At 35.1% G+C, this 26,694-nt stretch overlaps 1 protein-coding gene across 14 annotated transcripts in view; it reads right to left on the bottom strand.

The window, feature by feature from the left end:
- Window positions 1-26,694, bottom strand: part of KDM6A (lysine demethylase 6A) — a 200,495-nt gene that overhangs the window by 107,416 nt on the left and 66,385 nt on the right. For all 14 annotated transcript variants that reach the window (XM_058535698.1, XM_058535699.1, XM_058535700.1 and 11 more), the window contains exons 3-4: window positions 25,333-25,441; window positions 15,627-15,676 (exon numbers count right to left, since the gene is read on the bottom strand). In XM_058535698.1, coding sequence (XP_058391681.1) covers window positions 15,627-15,676; window positions 25,333-25,441 — 159 coding nt within the window. The remainder of the gene's footprint in view (window positions 1-15,626; window positions 15,677-25,332; window positions 25,442-26,694) is intronic.

Genomic DNA, 26,694 nt, shown 5'->3' with positions numbered 1-26,694 from the left:
ATAAATAAATAAAAAATTAAGGCTCAGGAGCTAAAAATGATTTTTACATTTTACAATGATTATGCTGTAAATGATTAGCTAAGTACCTACATAATAACTGATTTTGCCTCTTGGCCCGCAAAGCCTGAAATATCTACTATTTCGCCTTTTAAGAAAAAGTTTTTGGACCTCTGCTCTAGACCAAGAATTTCGGAGTTCCCTAAACACCTACTGTACTTACATGTCCTGACTCAGTTCTCTTCTTGGAAAGCCTTTCCACGTCTCCTATCTGGAAAACTCTCATTAATCCTTCCCTCAGGTTTCAACTTCTCTGTGGAGTCTCTCTAATCCCCACTCAGACTTTCCCACATCCCTCACACAAAGACATATACTTCTGCCTCCCTCATACCTCCAATATATCAATTACCAAAAACTTATGCTTATTTGTGTCTCCCTCACAAGAACATAGGCAACTTGAGAGCAGGAACTATCTTACTTATCCCTGTATTGCCAACGATGCCCTTGTCAATGAATGTAAAAGCCAATTAGTGACTGACATAAATAGTGTAACAGAAAAAGTCACTGAAAAGTCAGAAGATGAGTACAGTGTTGGCTTTTTTTTTTTTTTTTTTTAACTGAGGAAGATTCACCCTGAGCTAACATCTGTCACCAATCTTCCTCTTTTTGCTTAAGGAAGATTTGCCCTGAGCTAATATCTGTTGCCAATCTTCCTGTTTTGTATGTGGGTCGCCGCCATAACATGGCTGTCAACGAGTGGTGTAGGTCTGCTCCTGGGAATGGAACCTGGGCCACCAAAGTGGAGTGTGCCGAACTTAACTACTAGGCCACAGGGCTGGCCCCTAGAAGATGAGTACAGATTCCATTAGTTTATCCAAAAATTTGTGCTGACCTGGGGGCTTCCTTAACCACCTGAACACAGTATGTCTATTCCATAAAGTAAAGAGACTAAATAATGATTTCTAAGATGTGTTCTACTTCTAAAATTGTAAAATTTAAAAAGAATCTAACTCTTATTCTCAAATATACTGCTTTTTAACTTTTCCTAACATTCTTTAAATGATCTCATTCTCCCGGTCTCTGGCTTTATAGGCAAAAAAGTTGTTTTATTTTCAGGTTAATTTAAGCATTAAGCTTTTCGAAATAGTAATTACAGTTCTGTCTTACCTTAAAGTTCTAAATATTTTCATGTTACAAAGCACTTCAAGACTGATATATTTAAATACTCAATACATTTCTAAATTCAAAACATGAATTTGAATTAGGAGAACCTTGAGTGTTTCCATTATAATAATTCTCTCCGCATAATCTCTCCCCTACCCAACATTAACCCCTAATCCCACATCAGTGCAACATTAACGAAAAAAATAAAACCATATGGGAGCCAAATGGGCTGAAGAAAACCTCACTAATCAGCCCCCATTAGGAAAGAAGGACAGCACAATTTTCAGAGCTGGTAAGAAATATAGCATTACGATTTTCTTGATTCATGTATTGAATCAAGCAGTAAAATACACCTCTTTGGTGAATCTGCTTTAAGGATAAGAATTGTTTATAATTAGCATACCAAAACATATGCAAATTAATCTCTGCAAGCTTTGAGCTCCTGAAATACTTGATCCTCTTCAGCAGTAATATTATAAAGCCCCATTTTATATATATATATGTATGTATATATACATACATACATATATATACACACACACACACACACAGGCACATAGATATATGTAAAACTTAATGTTCAATTTTTTGTTCAGTGTCCCAAATTAAATTTTAGCCCAACTCTATCAAAGCCATTGTAAAAGTGGGTTTTTTTTTTTAAGTGAATGTAGTGGTTAAGTTCAGCATGCTCCACTTTGGCGGCCTGGGTTCACGGTTCGGATCCTGGGCATGGACCTACACACTCATCAGCTGTGCTGTAGCGGCGACCCATATACAAAATAGAGCAAGACTGGCACAGATGTTAGCTCAGGACTAATCTTCATCAAGCAAAAAAAGAGGAAGATTGGCAACAGATGTTAGCTCAGGGCAAATCTTCCTCAGCAACAAAAAAAAAAAAAAAAAGAGAGAGAAAAAGTGAATGAACTGATCAGAGTTTTGTTAATCAGAAGAACTGTACCCACAAATATTTTAATGAATCAGTGCACAAAAAAAATTACACACCCTGCATGTAGAACAGGCAAATTATTTTTTAAACTGAAAAAGATTGTTCTCCATCATTCCTTGTTTCCACAACAATCAGTCAGTGGTTCCTTTAGACAAGCATACTACCATAATTTAAAACCTTCTTTCTTTTCTTTAATTCAAATGGGGAAAAAAGAAGGAAAAGGAGTCAATTTTGTTTGTTTAAAAGTTCACAATTATAAATAAAAGTATATCACAAATCATTTAATAAAGTACACATGATAAAAATCATCAGAAAGCACCAGCACTTTTTCGCATTTTAACATATATCCTTACAGTCTTCTACTTGTATACTGACACACAGCAACACTAACAGTGTACCTACAATGTTTTATTCCTACTCTTCTACTTTATACCATAAACCATAACAGGAATTTCTAAACTTTTCTGACTCATGAATGAGTTTAGGTTTTGTTGTTGTTGTTGAAGTGGATCAGAACACGATACCCCAAAATATGCCACTTTGGCATAAGGATTATTTTGAGCTGACAGCATCTGAATTCCTGAAATCCCTTATATGCTAAAAGCAGAGCCTCCCAAAAGAACTTAATCGTTGTCATAAACCCCTCCCAGGGAGCAACTCTAACAGACATTGTCATAAGATGATTATATCTCCCATCTATTCTCCTAATGACCCACTTATCTTTCCAAAAAGTCATTTGTTTTCCCATAAGTGCCCTTTCTTCCTCTCCCCATCACTTACTAAGTTCGTATATGGCCCCAAATTCTAACCACCCCTTTGAGTTACTCATCACTGAGTTTTCCTGCATGTATATGCATTGCATGTGCAAACTGTTTTTTTCCTCCTGTTAATCTGTTTTAAGTGTTAACTTGCAGGCCCTAGCCAAGAACCTAAGAGGTCAGAGGAAAGTTTTACCTCCCCTATGCTGTGTAATTACTTTGCCATTTCTACATGGTATGCAGAATAAATTGTTAAGTAAGTTTTTGTTTATTATTAGCTAGTATTAGAAAGGAATTTATTACAATCATTAACAGTCAAGATATAATGGCATGATAGAATAGTCATGAGGATTGGCAAATTTTCACCATTTCAAAAATGACTGTCATTTGTACTGAACTAAGTAAGAAAAGCACGATCTCTCAAGAAATAAAATTTTCAATTACATAATAAACATTATTTAGTTTTGAAGTGTTAAAGATTGAGATTTAATTATAGATCATAGATCAGTGATCACTAATTGTCCATTCTGAATTCCAAAGGGCTCTAACAAAAATTAAGTTTATCATAAATCAGCCACCAAAACTCTTTCGGTATGAAAACTCTGGCTTGAACTGACAGAAGTCTTTATTTATCTACCCACTTATATAACTACTCATACTGTCACTGCAGAGATGTAAATATGTTGCTTGCAGGAGTCCACCCGACACCACAGGGGATATTATGTAATATAGTAAATGCATTATTATCTTTCTGAAATCCAAAAGAAAAAAAAATTCTCTCAGCTCTACACAATTCCGGATGCAACAATTTCAGATGAAGAACTGAGGACCTACAGGATGGGGAATCACTTTATTTTTTAAGATCTAATTGCAGAGGATAGGTTTGAAGAGGTAATTGCAATTAAAATTCGGGAGATGGGGGCCAGCCCAGTGGCATAGTGGTTAAGTTCAAGCACTCTGTTTCAGCAGCCCGGGATTCGCAGGTTCGGATCCTGGGAGTGGAGCTATGCACCGCTCATCAAGCCATGCTGTGGTGGCATCCCACATACAAAATAGAGGAAGATGGGCACAGATATTAGCTCAGGGCTAATCTTCCTCAGCAAAAAAACGAAGACTGGCAACAGATGTTAGCTCAGGGACCAATCTTCCTCACCAAAAAAAAAAAAAAAAAAAAAAATAGGGGCCAGGCCAGTGGCGTAGCGGTTAAATTCACACGTTCCCCTTCAGCAGCCCGGGGTTTGCCAGTTCAGATCCTGGGTGCAGACCTACTCACTGCTCATCAAGCCACGCTGAGGGGGCATCCCACATAGAAGAACTAGAAGGACCTCGAACTAGGATATACAACTATGTACTGGGGCTTTGGGGAGAAAAAAGAAAAAAAGAGGAAGACTGGCAACAGATGTTAGCTCAGGGCCAATCTTCCTCAAAAAAAAAATTCAAGAGATAATTATCTGACTCATATCTCAAAAAAAAGAAAAAAAATCCTATACTTACATTCTCCGATTTACAATATAGTGTGGGTATAAATCACACAAAATTGGACAAAACTATAAAAAGTTAAAAAAAAATTAGATTCATGCATGTGAACTCTGGTCACCACTAGCCACCAAGCATGTTCATCAGGTAAATAACCACTGGATCACAAACAGTATTGTTATATTATTTATTGATGCTTAAAAGAGAGCTATTAAAATAAGTAGCATTAATGTCTTTAAGTGATGGTATCTGGTACAAGTTCTTGAACCCTGAGAGAACCAAAACCATCTACCCCCACACTCAGCCTGAACCTAAGAACCTAAACCACACCTGACTGTCTATGTTAACTTGCCTTGCTAGTCCTCTGTCTTCAATAGCATTACTTTACTTTTCTGTGTCTCCTGCCCAGGCACAAGGTTTGTCTGTTATCACAGGAACCATCAACTCTTCAATGAAAAGCCCAAACAACAGTTGTGGCCCAAGATTCTTTGAAACCCTTACCTCAAATTCCTTGCCTTGCTATATCCACCATTTCTGGACTGTTGCATTAAGATTCTTACCTAAAAAAGCTCCCAAATTGAAAAACCTGCCTTAAAACAAAGTTACAATTCTCAATCAATTCTGACCCACTATGAGATGCCAACAAAGCTTTGCAGAGGTTGCGTCCTCCATTACCATGGGGTAAGCAATAAACTCAGGTTTGTGTTCTTGGTATTCGGGGAGGCAGCTTTTGACATGTGGGAGTATCTCTAATGGCCTGTTTAAGAAATCTGTACAATAAGAAACTACTGATGATAAATTATTTTGATGGTAAATTATTATTCCATTTATTAGCCATTCCATAATGAACTTATGTTCCCTTATTATTGGAAATGTCTACAGTAAGTTTTTTAATAATATATAAATAATATAAAAAAGTTTTCCTTATTATAAGTAAAATTAGAGGGGAGTTTCACTTCTGGCAATGGTAGACTAATTTGTTTCAGACTTAAATCTCAATCCCTTCTTCTCTCCAAGTAATTATAACTAGAAAAACTGGACAAAATATTGTTTTAAATCTGTTTTCAGGCATCAGACAACTACCAGGGCATCAAGAACTCACACAGTTAAGATCAGTAATAGTCAAAATTCATTAAAAACCAAATGTCTTTCAACAATAAAATGAATAAATTGTGGTATATTCACACAAATGAAATATTATACAGCAACAAAAACAAACTACTACAATATACAACTACAGGGATGAATCTAACAAATACAGTACTAAGTAAAAGAAGATAGAGTTAAAAAATATGCTACATGATTACATTTTATGAAGCTCAGAAGCAGGCAAAGTGGTAACAATATGTTATCACACTATTGCTTCCAATGAAGGCTAAGTAAGATAATACTGAAGACTCTCCTGCAGATAATAACTACAAAATAACTACAGTTTTATAAAAACTATAAACTCTGGTTTATAGAGTTTATAATACATAAAGCAGCTAGCTAAAAGGCACTCAAGAGTAAACAGAAACAGGCAGATTCTGGTGGGAAGATATGGTAGCTTGAATACTGGCCCCGAAGATGTCCATATCCTAATCCCTGGAACTGAGAATATTTACCTTACACGGCAAAAAATACGTTCCAGTTGTGATTAAATCAAGGGTCGTGAGATGAGCAGGTTCCCCTGGATTATCCAGGTAGGCCCGATGTAATCACAAGGGTCCTTAATAAGAGGAAGGCAAGAAAGTCAAAGGCCAAAAAAGGCAACATGAGGACAAAAGCCAGGGGACAAAAGATGATGTGATAGGGGGCCATGAGACAAAGGAATGTAGGCGGCCTTTAGGAGATGCAAAAAGGCAAGGAAACAGGTTCTCCAACAGAGCCTCCAGAAGGAACTGGTCCTAGTGACAACTTGATTTTAACCCCTTAAGACTCATTTTGGACTGACTTCCAAAACTGTAAAATAATTAACTTTGTGTTGTTTTAGCCACTAAATTTGTGGTAATTTGTTAAAGTAGCAATAGGAAACTAATATAGAAGGCCATGCTCAGAGGTGGAAAGTTGTATGGAGTGAGTTCCCATTTTAATGGCTATTAACTTGGTGCCAGGCATAGTGCGCATGGTAGTGGGTCACTGGTAGAAAAAGCACAGTTATTCTGATACAGAAAATTAGAAGACCAAAACCAGGAGAAATCACAAACCACTGAATTAAGGGAAATCCCAGAAAGGAAAAAGTCAGAGAAGGAAGCCCTAAATTCTGTCTATCCACATATCTGGCTGACTACTGTATGCAAGTTACAGACTCAAAACAGATAAGTTAAAGACAAAAGATCTAAATTGATACTTAAGCCCACACTCAAAGAAAATGAGTTTGCAGTTCAAGCCCCATAAAGATAACTGCCTGATAAAAGAGAAAAAACCACCTGTTAGAAGAAGATAACAGAATCAAGAATTAGAATAATTTTCATAATGTCCAGTACTCAACACAAAATTACACAACATACAAAGATCCAGGAAAACAAAACACACTCTTGAGAAAAAAGAAAATCAACTGAGACCAAACCCAAAATGACAAAGATGTTAGAAATGACAGACAAGGATTTTACAGTGTCTATTTTAAGTATCATAAACAAAATATGCTTATGAATAATGAAAAGACAGGAAATCTCAACAGAGAAAGAAAAATAATAGAAGAGAACCCAATGGAAAATCTAAAACTGAAAAATGTAATATCTGAAATAAAATTCAATGGATTGAACTAATAATTAAACGAAGATGACAAAGGAAAGAGAAAATGAACTTCAAAATAATATAACAAATTATCCAATGTGAAGATTGCAGAGAAAAAGGGAAAAAAAGCCCCTAGGGATATTTTGATAAAAACAAACTATCTAACCTACATGGAATAGGATCCCTAGAAGGAGAGGAAAGAAAACAAACAAAAAATTATTTGAAGAAATAATGACCAAAAGTGACCAAATTTAATGCACATTCAAGACGCTCAAAAGGGATAAATATGAAGACGACCATGCAGAGGTATATCATGATCAAACTACAGGAAGCCAAAGATAAAAAGCAAATCTTGAAAGGAACAAACAATAAATAGTATACAGAGGAACAGTAAGAGCAGATTTCTCATCAGAAAACACAGAGGCAAGAAGAGAGCAGAACTTCACTTAAAAAAAAACAAAAAAAAAGTAAGCCAACTCATAATTCCCTACCCAGCAAAAATGCCCTTTAAAAATGAAATTAAAAAAAATATTTTCAGATAAAAGAAATTCATCTCCACCAGACCTTTACTAAAAGAAATGATAAACAAAGTTCTTCGGCCTAAAAGAAAATGACAGCACATGGAAATGATTCACAGGAAGTAATGAAAAGCATCAGAAACGGTAACCATATGGGTAAATACAAACAATTACTATTAGATTGTAATATATGGGGCTGTTCAAAGCAAAATAACATCTTCTTGTGGAGTTAATAATGTAGACCTAATATACATAACAAGTATCACATAAAGGACATGGGTGGGTAACATGTGGACCTATATAATTGCAAACTTTCCACATTTTATGTGAATTGGTACAATATTAACTGAGACTTGACTGTGAAAAATTAAAGGTGTATACCATAATCCCTAGAACCACCACTGAAAAATAATGAAAAGAATAGCTGAAAAGGCCAATAGGAAAAGTAAAGTGAAATTGTAAAATAGATTCAAATATCAAAAAAGGAGTAGGGGGAGCAGGCAAGGAGGAACTTAAGACCAAGAAACTCAGGGGACAAACATAAAAGGAAAAATCAAATCAAAGATCCAAACCCAACCATATCTATGATTACATTAACTGTCAGCAGCTAAGCGGTGCAAGTAAAAAGCAAAAATTTTCAGACTGGATAAAAAAAAGCAAGACCCATTTATAAGCTATCTAGAAAAGAAGAATTGTAAATATAAAGACACCAAGAGGTTGAAAGGAAAAGGAAAAGGATATATCACATAAATAACAAGCCTAAGAAGGACAGAATGGCTATATTAATATCACATAAAACACATGTCAAGACAAAAAGATCTACCAGAGGTAAAAAGTATTTCATAATGATAAAAGGGTCAATTCATCAGGTAAAAATAATAACCATAAATGTGTATGTACCTAATAAGAGAGCTTCATAATATATTAAGGGAAAAAAAAGGCAAAATTAAAAGACACAATCATAGGAAGAGATAACTCTCAGCAAATGACAAAGATAAAAAAATCATCAAAGACAGAGATTTGAAAAACACTATCAATCATCTTTACCTGTTATTTACAGCAGAATACAATCAACAAATGCAAATCACGTGCTTGTTTTCAATTGTTGAACCAAGAGAAATGTCAATACATTTCAAAAGAATAAAATCAGAGTATGTTGTATAAATAAAACAGAATTAGAAATCATAAACTATGAAATATCTAAAATAACCTAAATATTTTGAAATTACACAATATATATCTAAAAAACCCATGGGCCAGAAGAAAGCACAAGTGAAAGAAGAAAACATTTTCAAATGAATGATAATGAAAATGAAAAATATAAAAATTTGTAGGACACAGCTAAAGCAACACTAAGAAAAATATATACCTTTAAATACTTGTATTAGGAAAAAAAGATAGAAAATCAATAATCTAAGCTTCCATCTTAGGAAATAAGAGAAAATTAAACACAAAGTAAGCAGAAGGAAATAATAAAGACAATCGGGAATCAATGAAATATAAAACAGAAAAACAATACTGAAGAAAAAAAAAATCTATGGAACAAAAATCTGTTCCTTTGCAAAAATCAATAAAATTGATAAACCTCTAGCCAGGCTGATCAAAAAAAAAGAGAAGACCAAATTACCTATATCAGGAATGAAAGAGGGTACATTTCACTATAGATTCTCCAGTTATTAAAAGGAAAATAGGGTTATAATACAAAAAATAGTAAATCTGACAATTACATGAAAAAGACAAACTCCTTGAAAGACAAAACAGAACTGACCCAAAAAGTAAAAGAAAACCTGAATACACTGTATATATTAAAGGAACTGAATTTGTAGTTAAAACCTCTCTAGGCCCAGATGACTTTATTGGTTAATTCTATTCAACATTTAAGAAAGATAATAATACCAACCCTATATACACATTCAGAAAATAGAAGAGGAGGGAACAGTTCCCAACTCATTTTATAAGGCCAGAATTACCCTGATGCAAAAATCAGACAAAGTCATAAGAAGAAATTATAGAGTAACATCACTTATGAACAAAGATGCAAAAATCCTTAACAAAATATTACTACACCGAAGCCATCAACATATAAAAAGGAAAATATATCTAATGTGGGTTACCCAAGGAGTATCTGAAAAATCAAGCAATGTAGTTAATCATATAACACATTAAAAAAGAGAAAATCCGGGGCCAGCCCCATGGCTTGAGGGTTAAGTGCACGCGCTCCGCTACTGGCAGCCTGGGTTCAGATCCCAGGCGCGCACCGAGGCACCGCTTGTCCAGCCATGCTGAGGCGGCGTCCCACATACAGCAACTAGAAGGATGTGCAACTATGACATACAACTATCTACTGGGGCTTTGGGGAGAAAAAGGGAAAAAGAGGAGGAGGATTGGCAAGGATGTTAGCTCAGGGCTGATCTTCCTCATAAAAAAAAAGAGAGAGAGAGAAAATGCAGAGGATCTCAATAAATAAATAATTTGACAAATTCCATACCTATTCATTATAAATGGTAAAAAAGAAAAGAAAAAACCAGAAGTAAAACTAGTAACAGAAAGGAACTTCTTCAATCTACATCTACAAAAACCCTACAGCTAATATCATATTCAATGGTGAAAACTGAATGTTTTCCCCAAAGCTCAGGAACAATACAAAATGTTCCCTTCTGTGCAACACTGTACTGGAGGTTCTTGCCAATCCAACGAGGCAAGAAAAAGATTAAAAGAGTATCCACAGATTAGAAAAGAAAAAGTAAAATTGTCTTTATCTGCAGGCAGCAGATACAAAAATCCTAAGAAATCTAGAGCAAAGCTACTAGAAGTAATAGTTTATCAAGTTAGCAGGATACTAGGTAAGTGTACAATAATCTGTTGTGCTTCTAGATAATAGCAACAAACAATTAGAAATAAAATTTTACAATGACTCCAATCATAACAGCATCAAAAAGAAAATAATAGGGGCTATCCTGGTGGCGTAGCAGATAAGCTCCCATGTTCCACCTTCAGCGGCCCGGGATCACGGGTTCAGATCGTGGGCACATACCTACTCACCACTCATCAAGCCATGCTGAGGCAGCGCCCCACACAGAGGAACTAGAAGGACCTACAACTAGGATATACAACTAGGTACTGGGGCTTTCGGGAGAAAAAAAGAAAAAAAGAGGAAGATTGGCAACAGATGTTAGCTCAAGGCCAATCTTCCTCAAACAAAAAAGAAAGAAAGAAAGAAAATAATAGAAATGAACAACAAAAAATGTGTGGTGAAAACTATAAAACATTGCTGAGGGAAATTAAACACGACCTAAATAAATGGTGAGATATATCATGTTCATGGACAAGCAAATGCATTATTAGAGAAGACAGAAATTCTCCCCAAATTGGTCTATGCATACAATGCAGTCCCAATCAAAATCCCAGCAAGAGAAATTGACAAACTGCTTCTAAACTTTATACGGAAAGGCAAAGGACCTAGACAAACCAAAATAATTTTGAAAGAGAACACAGAGAACTTACACTGCTTGAATTCAAGACGACATATAACAAAACATTGTGATATTGGCTTTAAAATAGCCATACAGATCACTGGAACATAGAGAATCTACAGATAGACACAAAATTAAGTGGAAGAGGAAATGGTAATTCAATTTTGAAAGGATAGTCTTTCCAACAAATGATGCTGGAACTGGGTATCTATGGGGGGGTGAGGGGGCAGACACTGATGATCATCTCACATCATGAACAACTTGAAATGTATCATAAACCAAAATATAAGAAATGTGACTACAGAACTTCTAGGGGAAAAAGGTAAGGAAATCTTTATGATCTTGGGGTAGGCAAAGATTTCTTAACAGAACACAAAAATCACAAGCTATAAAAGAAAAAACTGATTAAATGGACTTCATCAAAATTATAAACATTTGCTCTTCAAAACGCACAATTAAGAAAACAAAAAGGCGAGAGACAGACTGTGAGAAAATATTTCCAAAACATGTATCTGACAAAGTGCTTTTATCCAGAATAAAGAGCCCATATAATTCAATTAAGAAAACAAAAAAAGAAATCAAAAATGACCAAAAAATGTGAACAGGTAATTAACGAAAGTATACAAAAGGCCAATAGCACACATAAGGTGCTCAATATCACTATCTCATCAGGAAAATGCAGATAAAACCAAAATGAAAAAGACACTACTTACCTACTAGAATGGCTAAAGTTAAAAAGATTGACAATAGCAAGTGCTAGCCAAGATGTAGAACAAATGGGAATCTCATACATTGCTAGTTGGAATGTGAAATTGTACAGCCACTTTGAAAAACAGTTGGGCAGTTAAACCTACAACTGCAATGTGACCCAGCATTTCCAAATCCTAGGTATATACAAGAGAAATGAAAACCTATGTCTACATAGACAAATAATGTTCACAGCACTTCACTCATATTTACCAAAAGCTGGACACAACCCAAATGTTTATCAACTGATAAACGGAAAAATTAATTGTGGCATAATCATTCCAGGAAATACTACTTAATGACTAAAAGGAACACAATATTGATGCAAACAACATGGATGAATCTCAAAAATAGCATGCTAAATGAAAGACATCAAAAGCAAAAGAATACATACTGTCTGAATCCAGTTACATGACATTCTACAAAAGGCAAAATTAGAGAGATAAAAAGCAGATAACTAACTGGTTGCTCGGGACCAGGAACCCAGAATGGGAATCAACTGTAAAGGGGAACAAGGAAACACTTTTGAGTGATGGAAACATTCTATATCTTAATTGTGGTAATGGTTGCACAACCCCATATAAATTGCTAAAATGCAGCAGATTTGTATACTTAAAATAATGCAAATTATACCTCAAAAAGCTGGAGAAAAAAATGATCAGATATTTTTGTGGAGCTAAACAAGTTAATTAGATAGATTATTTGGAAAAGCAAGCAACAAAGGACAGCCAGGGAAACCCTATAGACACAAACAATGGAGAAAGGGTGCCCTAGCACTACCATACATTAAAACATACTATAAAACCACTATGAGTAAAATAGTATGGTATTAGTTCATGAACAGACTAATGAAATAGACCAGAAAATCCAGGAATAGACAAAACTGCACATGAAAATTTAGCATATAATTAAGGCAACATCTCAAATTACTGGATGAAAAGATGAATTTCTTAACAATAATATTGTGTTGGGATAATTAGCCATAAGGAAAAAGATAAATGTAGATGTTCCTCATACTATAAATCAAGGATAAAACTCAAATGGATCAGAGATTTAAATTAAAAAATAAAACCATTCAAGCACTAAAAGAAAATGTAGGTGAATTTCTTTAACACCTGGGAGTGAGGAAAAAACTGTCCTATTATTCAAAATGCAGATGCAATAGAGGAAAAGACTGATAAATCTAATTACATAGAAATAAAAAACTTCTGCATGGGTGAAAACAAACAGCCAAGTAAAACAACAAATGGCAAACTGCAACTTATATCACAGATCAAGGATAAATACACCTCATACATAAAATACAGCTATACAAAAGAAGAGAAAGAAAACAATGGCCCAATAGAATAATGAGCAAGAGACATGAATACTTCAAAGAAAAAGAAATATAAATATTCTTTAAACTTTAAAAGAACTCATCCTCACTAACAATTTTAAAAAAGGCAAATTAAAACAACAGTAAGACACCATTTCTCACCTATTAGATTAGCAAAAAGCCTGTTGACAGACACTTTCAAGACCAAGGAGAAACAAGTACTCCCAAAGGAGCAGCATTTAGCACTTACCCTTCCACCCAGCAATCCCACTTATAAAGGAATCTATACCAAAGAGAATCTATACCAAAGAATCAGTAACAAAAATATGAAAAGACACTTTTACTATTTACTGCAGTACTATCTGTAAAGGCAAACACTGAAGCAACTGATTGAATCAACTATGGAATAAATCATCATGACCTTGGGTTAGGCAAAGATTTCTTAGGTACAACACAAGTACAAGCAACGTAAGAAAAAGGTGAGAAATTGGATGTCATCAAAACTAAAATTTTTTGCACTTCAAAATATACTATCAAGAAAGTGAAAATACAAGCCACAGACTTTGAGAAAATATTTGTAAATTATATATCTGATAAGGGATTATATCCAGAATGTATAAAGTACTCTCAAAACGCACTAATTTTTAAAAAAATAAATTTAAAAATGGGCAGGGGCCTGCCCAGTGGCGTAGTGGTTAACTTTGCATGGCCCAGGGTTCGCAGATTCAGATCCTGGGTGCGGACCTACGCACAGCTTATCAAGCCTGTGGCAGGCATCCCACGTATAAAGTAGAGGAAGATGGGGACAGATGTTAGCCCAGGCCCAATCGTCCTCAGCAAAAGGAGGGGGACTGGCAACAGATGTCAGCTCAGGGCTAATCCTCCTCACCAAAAAAATAAATAAATAAATTTAAAAAGGGGCAAAGGATTTACATAGGCATTTCACCAAAGAATATATACAAATAGAATATATACAAATGTTCACTAAAGATGCTCAACATCATCAGTCATTAGGAAAATGTAAGTAAAAACCATAATAAGATGCTATTTCACATCCACTAGTATGGCTACACTCAAAAACTGGACAATTACGAGTGTTGACAAGGATATGGAGAAATTGTAACCTTCATACATTACTGGTGAGAATGTAATATGTTACAGCCACTCTGGAAAACAATTTTGGCAGTTTCTCAAAATATTAAACATAGATTTATTCCACAACCTGGCAATTCCACTCCTAGTTATCTATCTAAGAGAACTGAAAATACATGTCCACACAAACACTTCTATGTGAATGTTCATAGCAGCATTATTCACAACAGCTAAAAAGTGGAAACAACTAAAACAGTCATCAACTGATGAATGGATAAATAAAATGTGGTATATCCATACAATGGGATATTATTTGATGATAAGGAATAAAGTACTACATGCTACAAATGGATCAACCTTGAAAATATATGCTAAGTGAAAAAAGCCAGTTACAAAAGACCACATATTATATGATTCCATTTATATAAAAGACCCAAAAAATACAAATACATAAAGACAGAAAAAAGATTAGTACTTGCCAAGGGTTCGGCATGAAGTTCCATTACAGGGAGACAGACATGTACTAAAGACAGACATGTCCTAAAATAAGACTGTGATTATGATTGGACAACTCTGGAAATTTACTAAAAGTCACTGAATTGCATAGTTAAAACAGCTGAATTTTATGGTATGTAAATTATACTTCAATAAGCTTTTTTTAAAAAAAAGATAAGCCAGACTAGAGAAGATATTTTGAATACATTTAAAAAAATTACCAAAATATATTGTTAAAACTTATACAAATCAAAAAGAAAGATAAACTAGGTGACATAAAAATAAAATCCACCTCAAAAATCTGAAATGTCAATTCAGATAGAGAAACCCCACTGGTCAATAAATTTACACCTAAAAGTAAACACAATGTGAAAGATTAACCTTGCCCAGGTAACTTTATGCACTGTTTAAACTAAGAAAATAGATGATTCATTGCTATGCACAGTTCTTCATTTAGGTAAGTCTTTTTAAAAATGATTAGGTTCAGTTGTCCTCCAAGCTCCAATTACAGACAGACTGTACCAAGAAAGATTTCCATTATAACTTTCCCATTACGCCTTCCCTTTTCAGCCTGATACACCCATCTTCAGGCTTCTTTTATTCCCAGGTACCAACTTAAGACAAGAAAACCAAAGAATCCTTTTGTTGTTGTTTGGTTTTGCTTGCTTTTAAATTCTCACACTTAGGATCATCTTTAGCCAATAAATTGTATCAGAGCAATCTAATTCTTTTAACAAAATACAAGGTGGTTCATACAAGATAGCACAAACAACACTCATTTTTCCTCTTCCAACCCCTTTTCCCTAGAAGTAATATTTTTAAGAATTAACAAAACAAACAAAAAAGCAAGAGCACAAGTCATTTTGAGTATAACCAGCAGTAATCTGCCAAAAAAACAAATAGGAAACAGGCATGCAAATGTGCACTAACCTTCCAGTAGTCAGATTGTAAACTGTAGTACCTCTGGTATGCAGATAATGCTGAAAAAGGGAAAGTAAGTCAGTCATAATTATGTCCATTTCAAAATCAATAATACAAGTTTTAAGAAATATTATAACAAGCTTCCCACCAAACACATCTCCTAGCAGACAGTGCTATTTAAGCCCAAACAATTTAGAAATCTAGGGTCTCCCTACTCATAGTCAGACATGGTAACAAATGTCACATGTATAGGCGTTCAAGGATGTAAAACCATGGTCATATCTCAGACCTGCACTTGAACAGAATCTAGGCTACCTCTTGAATCAATCTGATCTTCCTCAGAGACCAAATCTGATAAAAGGATTAAGATTTTTCCAAGGCTACTCCAGAACGTGATGGGTTATTTGTTCTCACAAGGGATCTCAGTTCCAAGAAGGACTAAGAGCTCAAACACATCAAAGAGCAAAGGAACTATTTCTTTTGTGATGCTTCCTTTCACATAATCAACAAAAAATCTGGCTCACAATTACCTTACTCCAACTCAATTCCAAAACAGGGCATCCCATACCCCTAAATACATCTCAAGGTATAAAAGGCTCTGGAAAAAATTAAAGTAGTTCCTTGTCAATCTAAAAACTCAGTGAGGAGGAAGAGGAGGTAAAAAAGTAAACTAAAAGTTACAGATGCTCATTAGAATTGGTCAAGAGAGCTCTTTTAAAAATACTGGTGAGCAATAAATACGTCATGGGGATGTAATGTACAGCATGGTGACTACAGTTAATAATACTATATTGCATATTTGAAAGTTGCTAAGAGAGTAAATCTTAAAAGTTCTCATCACCAGAAAAAAATTTTTAACTACGTATGGTGACGTAAGATGTTAACTAGACTTACTGCGATCATTTCACAATATATACAAATATCGAATCATTATGTTGCACATTTAAAACTAATATAATTTTAGATGTCAATTATACCTCAATTAAAAAAAAGAATGTTAGATTTTCAAATTAGATTTTCAACAAGTGTAGTAAAATTTTATACTGATAAAAATGGGGGGGGGGGTAGAAAGTAACATTTTCTAAAACTCCACACATAATGTTTTCGCATTGTTTACCAGTAAACAGCCAAAATACATATGAATACCATATAGAGAACTTTCTGAATATGTTTAAATTAGAGAGAAGCATTACCCAAAAACATCATCACATATCTGAACAACTAACTTATCTGAATAATGTTCATCTTTTTTGCATAAAGATGATGCCAACCAACCTATCACTGGAAGGACATTTAGACTAATTTTTCCAGTTTTGATGAAGAGTTATTTCAAGCCATCCTCCGTTTTCTAGTTCTTCACACGTGACTGTAGCTAGCTCATAAGAGTCATTGATTAATGGTCTTTCTAAAAAGAAAAGCAAATCAACTTATCAAACTAGCTGGAACAGAATAGTCAAACAAGGTTTCTGTCCAGAAATTACCATTGATTTATAGATGACAGTCATGGGAAAGCTGTTCTCTCTCTACTGCTGGACGTGAACAAGGAAGCCTATATCACCAACTGCTACTTCAACGAGAACTATTCTTAGGATGAAGCCCATAGAAGACAGTGGAGGAAACAGATGGAAAGTACCCAGATACTTCTAGACTTTAAACAACTCACCTATGAACTTTCAATTATGTGAGGCAACAAATCTCCTTATTGTTTAAGCTAGAATCAGGTCTTGGATATGCCTAAAAACATCCTAACCAATAGAGGACAGGATCCCTGGCCATTTTGTGCAGTCACCGTATCAAACCTGGACTGCTCTTTTAATGATGCTACAGGATTTCAACAAATATGGAGGATATGTTTCCAATAACCTGAATAACAATATATATTACATGACTTCATAAAATTCCCCTTTTAGAATTGGAGGGGCCCTTAAAGAGATAGTATGATGTCCTCCAAAGTAACTAAAACTGAGGTACAGGAAGCCTACGTGATTATCAGCTGGGAGAAACATGGCATCCACACTACAATATGGCGAACTGAGAAATAAGTATGAATCCTCAAATTCAAAGTCACAAAAGTAAATGCTCCAAATTGCAAGCACAGACTTATAAATGAGACATTTCTTCCATGAGCATCTGTTACCTTTCCACTGATTTACACATTTCTCAACAATTATACTTTACCCCATTAGGCCTAGCATACTATTTTAAGAAAGACCTTAACATATTTTATGTTTCCTAATCAAATAAATCATTAAAACTCTAAAGACTATATACAAAGTACCCATCACCAGAGTCTCTCTAGTGAAATCCTTTTAACCAAAGCATAGTCCTTATTTCTAATCTTTAACTCAAGTTTGCATGAAAAACAATTCCTAGTCCACTGTAACTAGATTTTTTCTAAAGTCATTAATAGAGAACGAGGGAAATCATTTGTTTAGACATTCATATAATGCCTAAAACCTCCTTCATAATGATTGGGCTCTTCCTTCTCTAAATCACCTAATCTTCATTTTGTGATTCCTGAGTTCTTCAGTGGCTCAAGAAGTCCTTGTTCATCCCACTAGGAAATCTTTTTAACATTACTTCCAGCAAGGTTGTTGTTTTCTTTTGCCACTTAACCAAGAATGGTGTGCCCAAACATATTAATATCAACTCTTTGTCAACCAATTTCCAAAGCTCAGCTCTTTTTAATCCTTGGAACCACCTTTATTTATGGACTTGGAATTATTTTTTCATAATTTTTAGTTTTATTCTGTTTTTAAATAAACCCATTTTGTCTTTTCAGATTAAAAAAAAAAGAAAAATATAATGAATTTAAAAGAGTACAGAAAACTGGCAAAGTACTAACAAAGGAGCTGGGTCTGAAAAAAATAAATGCAAAAGAAAACAATGAGAAGCAAGTTAAATTTATTATAACAACTTAAGGGTTCTATAATCTTTCTTTACCCTTTACCTCATAAAAATAGGAGGAAGAGAGGAATCAAACAAGGAAATTATCAAGGATAAAACAATCACCTATATAATAGCTACAAGGATAGATAATATAGTGATTACATTAACAGCAAAAAAAAAAGTCTACACATCCAAGAGGGAATTGTTTACTTATATGATAGAATGCTATGTATGATGAAATTAAATAGTAATAATAATAATAATGGTACTACTCAGTAGTGATAAGGGAAATAGCCAATAGTGGCAAGAATTCAAGAAAATAGGCAGTTTTTATCATTCTACCAATACTATAAATATACATTAGCAAAACTTTTTCATAGCTTAATTTAGCACTGTCTGTCAAAAGTTTTAATACCCTTTCACTTAGTAAAGCCTACCACATCAAGGTATTCCTTCTAAGATTATAAACATGGATGTGTGCAAAGACAGATAATATAGTGCAGGAAATGGAAATATTACAAAGTGTGTTTTTCAGATGGAGAGATTAACATGATACATTGGGTTAAAGAAAGTTGCAGTTTAATTCAATTTTTTTTTTTTATTTTATTTATTTATTTTTCCCCCAAAGCCCCAGGAGATAGTTGTATGTCATAGTTGCATTCTTCTAGGTGCTGTATGTGGGACGCGGCCTCAGCATGGCCGGAGAAGCAGTGCCTCTGTGCGCGCCCGGGATCCGAACCCGGGCCGCCTGCATCGGAGCGCATGCACTTAACCGCTAAGCCACAGGGCCAGCCCTAATTCAATTTTTAAATACTGAAAATTTATTGTAATAGAAAAGTCTCTAAAGATTTATATAAAAAAATGTTAAAAAAAAAAAAATTTGCCTCCAGATGATAAAATACCAATGAGTCATTAATGCATTCACATGATATTTCTTAAGTATTAAGTGGCTAGCACCAAGCTAGAAGCAGTAAAATACAGATGTGAACAAACACATGGCTCCTGCTCTCAGGCTGTTTACCTTTTATGGTTATATGTATTCTAATAGTTTTCTTTAAACAATGAACATATTATCTGTGTAAATGTAAAAATAAGTGTACTTCTTGTGTTAAAATGGTCAACATTATCAAATGAGGGCCACCAGGAAGGTGACAGAATATAGTAGGAAAAGAAGCAGCTTTAGATAAACCTGGGTTCTAATCCTAACCTCACCAATTCCTAAGAGACTGTGACATCAAGCCATTTAATCCAAGTTATTTCCTTACAAGTCACAAGCAGCCTGAAAAGTTTTTCAGTAAAAGAGTAAGGTGTAACTGAAGAATAAAAAGAGAAGTCCAATGTCATATTATAATTCATTTGGAATTAAATAAAGATAGATCTAGAGAAATAGAGTGAGGGAGTAAAGAAGGTCAAATAAAGGTTTAGCAGGTGACAGAGACTTTAGCATGCTTGGAAATATGATGGCTCTGAGTTAAGATTGTCAAAACAAAAGAGGGCGTGGCTGATGAAAAGTCCATATAGACAGCACAGTGACGAAAAGAAACAACAATGTAGGTTAAGGGTGATAGCCCTGCCAGAAAACGGGAGTCTTCTTCAGAATCAGATGCAATAGAAATGCAAGGAAGGAAAAGATTTAAAATTCAATCTATACTCCTATATTAGACTATGCGCTAACTACAGGCAGAACTCAGCATTTCTCTTTTCATCCCTAGCCCAATGTGTAACACTACAGGCAGCAAGTTAGCTGCTAGTGGGTGAGTCTATGGGTAGGGAAGGGAAGGGAAGGAAAGAAGGACAAATAAATCTGTCAGTTGCACTGACTGTCATCATTAGGCCAGAACAGGTTGTGGTTGCCTAAGGTTATGAGATCAATAGATTTCTTTGATTTTCCCCCCTAAGGCTAGACTAAAAAGTTATATTTATACCCTGGGATAAATGATATCTCAGAGAGCTTACTGTTTCACTGTATATAAACGACTGACGTACCTAGCTCTCTAGCACCTTTCTGCCTTCTCAAATCTATGATTGTCTAAAACACATCTTCCCTTATTACGTAGCGTTAATATATATTATCATTTGAAAAACCTTCGGGACAGCATTCACAACAGATCTTTGTTCCCATGTCCCTCTCTCTCCACAGGTTTGAAAAGATTTAAGATTACAGAGACAAGCAGACAGGAATTTGTAAAAGCAAAGAAACAATCCTTTTATTTCTACATCAGCATCTTCACTGGGGTCTTCAAGTCAAACTAATGCATCTACTGAAATCTCAGATTTACTACTACTATGTCATTATTAAAATAATATACCCCTCAAGGCATTTAGTATCTCACATTTGTCTTACTACAAAAGACACCAAGTAGGTGTCTTCTTTGTGTTCCTTCAATGTGTTCTGCCACCAGCTCTCTAGTTCTTGAAAATACTACAACTTTTGCTTGTTGCCTGGACATGGGCTTCTGACCACTTGGGTTACAGTCACTATTTGCTTCCTTGGGTATTTCTCAATTGCATTTTTAATTCCAGGTCATGAGTAGACTGAATAAAATATTGGTGATTCCCAAACTGCGACAGGAGGGAGTGGAGGCACCAGTAATTTACTTACTTTTTTTTAATATCGCAGTTCAAAAAACACTAAACACATTTAAATGAAGTTATATGGAGAAATAGGGTGCAATGAAAACACATGCACGATCACCTAACTGTATCAGCTTTCGGAGAGAGACATAATATTCATTCTACGGATATTATATGCCAGTATATACCACTGTTCTAGATTTTTATTTCATTTTATTTTACTATCTCAACACAAAGTAAATTTGTATTGTATAGCAAACATATATACTATGCAAGCTAATTCTCAATGACTTTCTATCTGAAAGAAGTTTTAAACAAAGAGCAGATTCTTAAATGAATCACAACCTTTAGTTCCAGCAGCCACAACAATAAAGAGGTGAACCATTCAAGGATCAAAAAAACTGATAATCTTTGCGGAAGCCAAACTCAAGATATATTATTGGAAAACACGTACTTTATGTTCTTATACTATATATATCCTAGGATGGAGTATCGTCATTCCATTCAAGACAGAGAGAAAGACAAAGAAAGCTCGCCAACTCTGACTTAAGACTTCTCCACATTAGCAACTCTCGACATGTAACTTGCTCTAGCGATTTTGTTTTATCCCCTTTTTCTCCCCAAAGCCCCAGTAAATAGTTTTATGTCACAGCTGCACATCCTTCTAGTTGCTGTATGTGGGACGCGGCCTCAGCATGGCCGGAGAAGCGGTGCGTCAGCGCGCCCGGCATCCGAAACCGGGCCGCCAGTAGCGGAGCACGCGCACTCAACCGCTCGCTAAGCCACCAGGCCGGCCCCGCCCTAGCGATTTTTAACTGCTGAGGAACCAAAACGACTAAAACTTATTTTGCCCACAAGTGACAGGCAACGCAACAACTAACCAATTACAGGAAGGAAGGAAGAAGGGGGAAAAAATCTATCATCGGCTGGAATTTCAGGGAAAACTTCCAGCTCACCACAAACCATGAAGAAACTATTTTTTAAAGTTTCAAGGTTTTACATTAATATCAGGAATGATTAATTATTATATCTCCTTCAAATAATTTTTTTTACTTCTGGAATTCTCACTATCTATTCCCTAAGTCTCTTACCTCATAATTTTTTATAATTTTGCTGCATGCTTTGAGGTAATTTGCTACTTGATTCTCTAAGCAACTAATTTAACTTAGTGACTATCCTCTCCTATAATTTGCCACACATAATTTCTATTAATTAAACTCCTTCTAAGATACAACACATATATTCACAAGAATATATATGCTTGTCCTTCTGCCCAAGGTTCTCTGTGCCTCAGGCTGTTCTCCAACCCAAAGAAGAGAAATCACTGCACCATCCCCATGGCTTAAGGCAGTCTGTCTGACAGCTCCATCAGCTGTTTGGTTCAGCAGAGGTTAATGGGTTAGCTTTGGGGTTAGGAGTGGAAAGGAGGTATGCTAGACACTGTGAAGAATCACTCAAATCCCACTTCAAGGAAAGACTGTTGGGAGTCCTGCCTGCAGATAGCCTCTAGCTGTGAAGCTGCCTTAGCTGCCGAGTCACCTTGCCCAAGGTCATACTCCTTCCCAGGCTAGCCCACATTCAATATCAAATGGATAGAGTATAAAGGCCTGGTCATCTTGGCCCAACTTGGATAGCTCTGAAGGGCTCCCCATGGAGTTGGCCAAGGCTGTCACAGCTTAACTTCTCCCTCTGTCCAATCCTGGTTCCATCCGCTACCTTTCACAGGTGTTGATCCTAAAGACACTCCTTACCCTCCAAAGGAATCCAATACTAGGCCAAGTGCATTGAGCCTCCATTTTCCCATAATCCTCTAACCAGTTACTTTTTTAAGATAAATTCCTAGAAGCCAAATGACCAAATCAAGTGACAGAATTTGTTTTAAACTCTTCATACATATTACCAACCAAAAAGGCTAAAAAAAAAAGTTTTACAAAGCCTTTTTTCCTTCTGCTTCAAATTCATCTGAAATGACAGAAAAGATATTTTTTAGTGAATAAATCCATAACAGTAAAGATAACCAAAGTATACCATCTACAGATCAGAAATTTTTAGGAATTCCTATAAGACAGGAAGCAGATGGAATCAGAATTAACAAATAAGGGCAGAAAAACCACAGCCCAAAATGTACACAAAACAGGTTCTACCATTTTCTACCGCAAAAGTAGAAGCAGTTTTTCACAAGGAACTCCAAGCTCAGAAAATTTCACACAAAGAAGAGGACTCAGGACAATAATTAAAGAATTGTCTTCAGAATAACAGGGCCAGTAAGTCCCCCACATACATATACCTGAGCAGTTTACTCACATGTTCATTGTGTGGTTTATGTTTACTCCCCCAAAAGTTATGGTTTATAATCTGTTCTCTAAAAATAAACGTCTATTTGGCTGAGGTTAGAGGTTCTCACCTTGTACTGGATCCAAAGAGAGGAGAAAGCAGCCTGAGATAACAAATGTCTCCATAAATTGGTGGTGGTGGTGATGGTGTGTATGTGAAGGAGGGGCTATTCAAGACTGGCTCTAGTTTGGGAACTTACAGGAAGACGGTGAAGAGAATGGATAGAAAGAATCTAATAATTAGTATTTTAAAAAGGAATTTTTTTAAAGTGAGAATGTGGTCAATAAAGCCTCAAGGAGGATTAAAAAAAACTCACATCTAGGAAATAGAAGCCATCACCTTGAAATACTAAAATATACTAAAATACCTATGTATACCTCTGCATCCATTCTCTCCTTCCTATTACAAATAACCAATCTACCGCCTACCTATCAGTGGCCAGTTCATCTACACAACAGTAAATGGGTCTCAGAGCACATCTTTTCAAGGACTTAAATCCTTAGGTTATCCTTCTCTTCTCTCATCTTATTAGATTATTCCCACCAGCTAGTTTGCCAACATAGTCTAGTTGCCACATGCCCCCTATCTCACCTTCCAAAAAAGAGAAAAACACCTCCAAAACAAATATCCCTGGATTCTTCATTACCTTCACAGCCAAACATTTTATAAATGGAAAATGTAGCTAAATTCATAGACTATAATAAAATTTTAAAAGCTAACATATATATATATGTTAATATATATATATTTTAATGACCACTAAGCAGTAAGGACATACAGCCCCATATGCAAACCTAATTTTCAAATCTGGGTCTCTGCCTATGTGCTCTTAAAGTAAAAGGTGCAGCACTGAAAAATCAGATTGCACAGAATTCTATATATTTCTTTTGTATAATGGTTTCCTTTAAATAAATTACTAGTTTTAATTAAAATGTCTAATAGAGTATTAATACCTATTATCCTGAAGCCATTTTGCTAAGTGCTAACCAGTTTCACATAGCAATCCCAAAACCCCTGAGTTATCGCCTCCTCCCTTCATTTACAGATTAGAAGACAGATCAGGATGTTTATATAATCTGTTAATGGTAATGCAGCTATAAACAATAGAGATGAGCCGGCAAAATAAGCCTAAACTAGATTATATTTGTCTCAAACTAAAATTGCATTTTCATTAGGAAAGTGTTCATTTGACCTAACAGAAAAGTGGCATAATAAAACATCAACATTAAACACCAACAATTCTTCACTCTAGCCCTGGAACAACCTGCCAGTTGTTCTGCCCACTAAACACATTTGTGGAAAACAAGTATTAATACGTCCATCCACTCCACATTAAGATGTATACTATCATCAAAAGGTTAAAATGTTCTTGCTTATAAGGATACAGTTTTTCTTTGCTATGGATTTTGCCTTTAGTATTGAGGGGAGTGGTATTTGCGGGTGCTTTTAACTTCCTAAGTGAGAAATGGTCTGAGTCAGCAGCTTGGTATCGTAAAAAGAACACATCTTGGAAGACTATCTTCAGTTATTTAACTCACTTATTTCTCATAGGAAAAAATTTTCAAGTTAATAAAAAAACTTGTTTTATCCAATGCTCAAGCTCATACATGATCATCTCTCTGTTTTACTTACCTTTAGAATAACATGGCTATAGATCAGATTTTCATTCAAATATTTTCTAGCTAAAATGGAAGTTTTATAGCATAAAGAAGAAAGTATAAATGCACTGATGATTTACTTGGAGTTACATAAACTCTACACATTTCCATCTACTCCACTTTTCTTTCTCATTGTTTAAGATGTTTATAATCTTACAATTGCTTAGAAGTAAAAATGGTAGTACCCTTGATAGAGTACAAAAAATGACATTTTTAAAACATATATAAATCAAATAGTAATTAACAAGGGAAAAAATTACCTTTTGGATAATCTTCCAATAAGAGGTTGAAGTGACCTAATTGACAAAAGAAATCAGACTCCACTTTTCCTTCAGCTTTTAAGATTAGAGATTCGTAGCAGCGAACAGCCTAGAAATAAAAAATACAAACATTTAAGAGAAAGACAAAACCCTAAAATGTATTTCCTTCCTGAGATAATGCATATATCCTCCGTTCAATCACCCAAGAAATCAATATATTTCACTTCAACCTCAGACATAGTCAATGAAACATTCTTTAGAATACCTAAGTATTTATTAAAAGAGCCACTAGTTATGGCATAAGTGCTTTTCTTATCTATAAAATGGAAATATTTGCCAAATAAGATAATATAGGCACTTTGATAACTTTATTCATAAGATGCAAATCTAAATTATTACTGTGGTCTCTGTTGATATACACAAATGATACCCATCTTTCCCACAGATGGGAAGAACTTTACTGAATTATGTGAGAATTCATAGAATCTCCAGAGTAATAATAACAGCTACCATTTACACTGAACAGGTACTTTTTGCCATAACCTCTACCAGGTTAAACTACCATAAACTGCGTTTCAATTGTCTTCTCATGATATACTTCAAACCCACCAACTCTAACTCTATTCCTAATCTTACCCCAACTCCAATACATGCAAATGCACTCACTCTCACCGTTTCTTCCCTGAAGAAGAAAATAATATTTTAAGGATATCATTCTTTTTTTATAATCCAGGAGACTGCAGGAGAAAATGAACGGTGGAAAGAACAGAATTCTGGAATCTAACAAATTCCAGTTGTCATTAGCTACAGGAGATCCTGAGGAACTTATCCTCTCTGATTCTGTTTTAACAACACTCAAAGGGCTAACGAAAGGATTAAAATTAGAAAACTTCTCTAAGGGTTTATCACAGTGCTTAACACTCTATAGGTACTTAATAACTGTTTCTTTACCTTCTCCTTAGATAAGAAAACAGTTCTCTTTCAAGATTGCTTCAAGTTCCCCAATAATTTTGTCAGAATTTCCCTGCTAACAATTTACTCTACAATGTTGTTATGTGTTACAATGTATCCTGGAGTCACTTAAGAAAGAAATGTGTATGATTTCTCAAATCTCTGGGCACACTCCCAGGTTTGGTGCCCACAAAGAAAGGAACTAGAATAGCTTCCATTATCAAAAAATCCTTTCACCACCACTTCAAGAGCGTTTGATGGGATAAGAAAAAGTGATGTGGGGCAGAGTACCCACTTAAAATGCCTTGAATTTTCCTCTCCTGTAAAAATATAGAGCCTTTGATGGAGAGTCTCAAAATGCATCTCCTAAAATTTACCTCTCCAAAGCACGTACATAAATACTCATCAAGT

This window comes from Diceros bicornis, chromosome X, assembly GCF_020826845.1.
Source record: "Diceros bicornis minor isolate mBicDic1 chromosome X, mDicBic1.mat.cur, whole genome shotgun sequence".
Lineage (NCBI taxonomy): Eukaryota > Metazoa > Chordata > Mammalia > Perissodactyla > Rhinocerotidae > Diceros > Diceros bicornis.
Note: the sequence above shows the minus strand (reverse complement) of the source record. Positions and strands in the feature narration are given on the sequence as shown.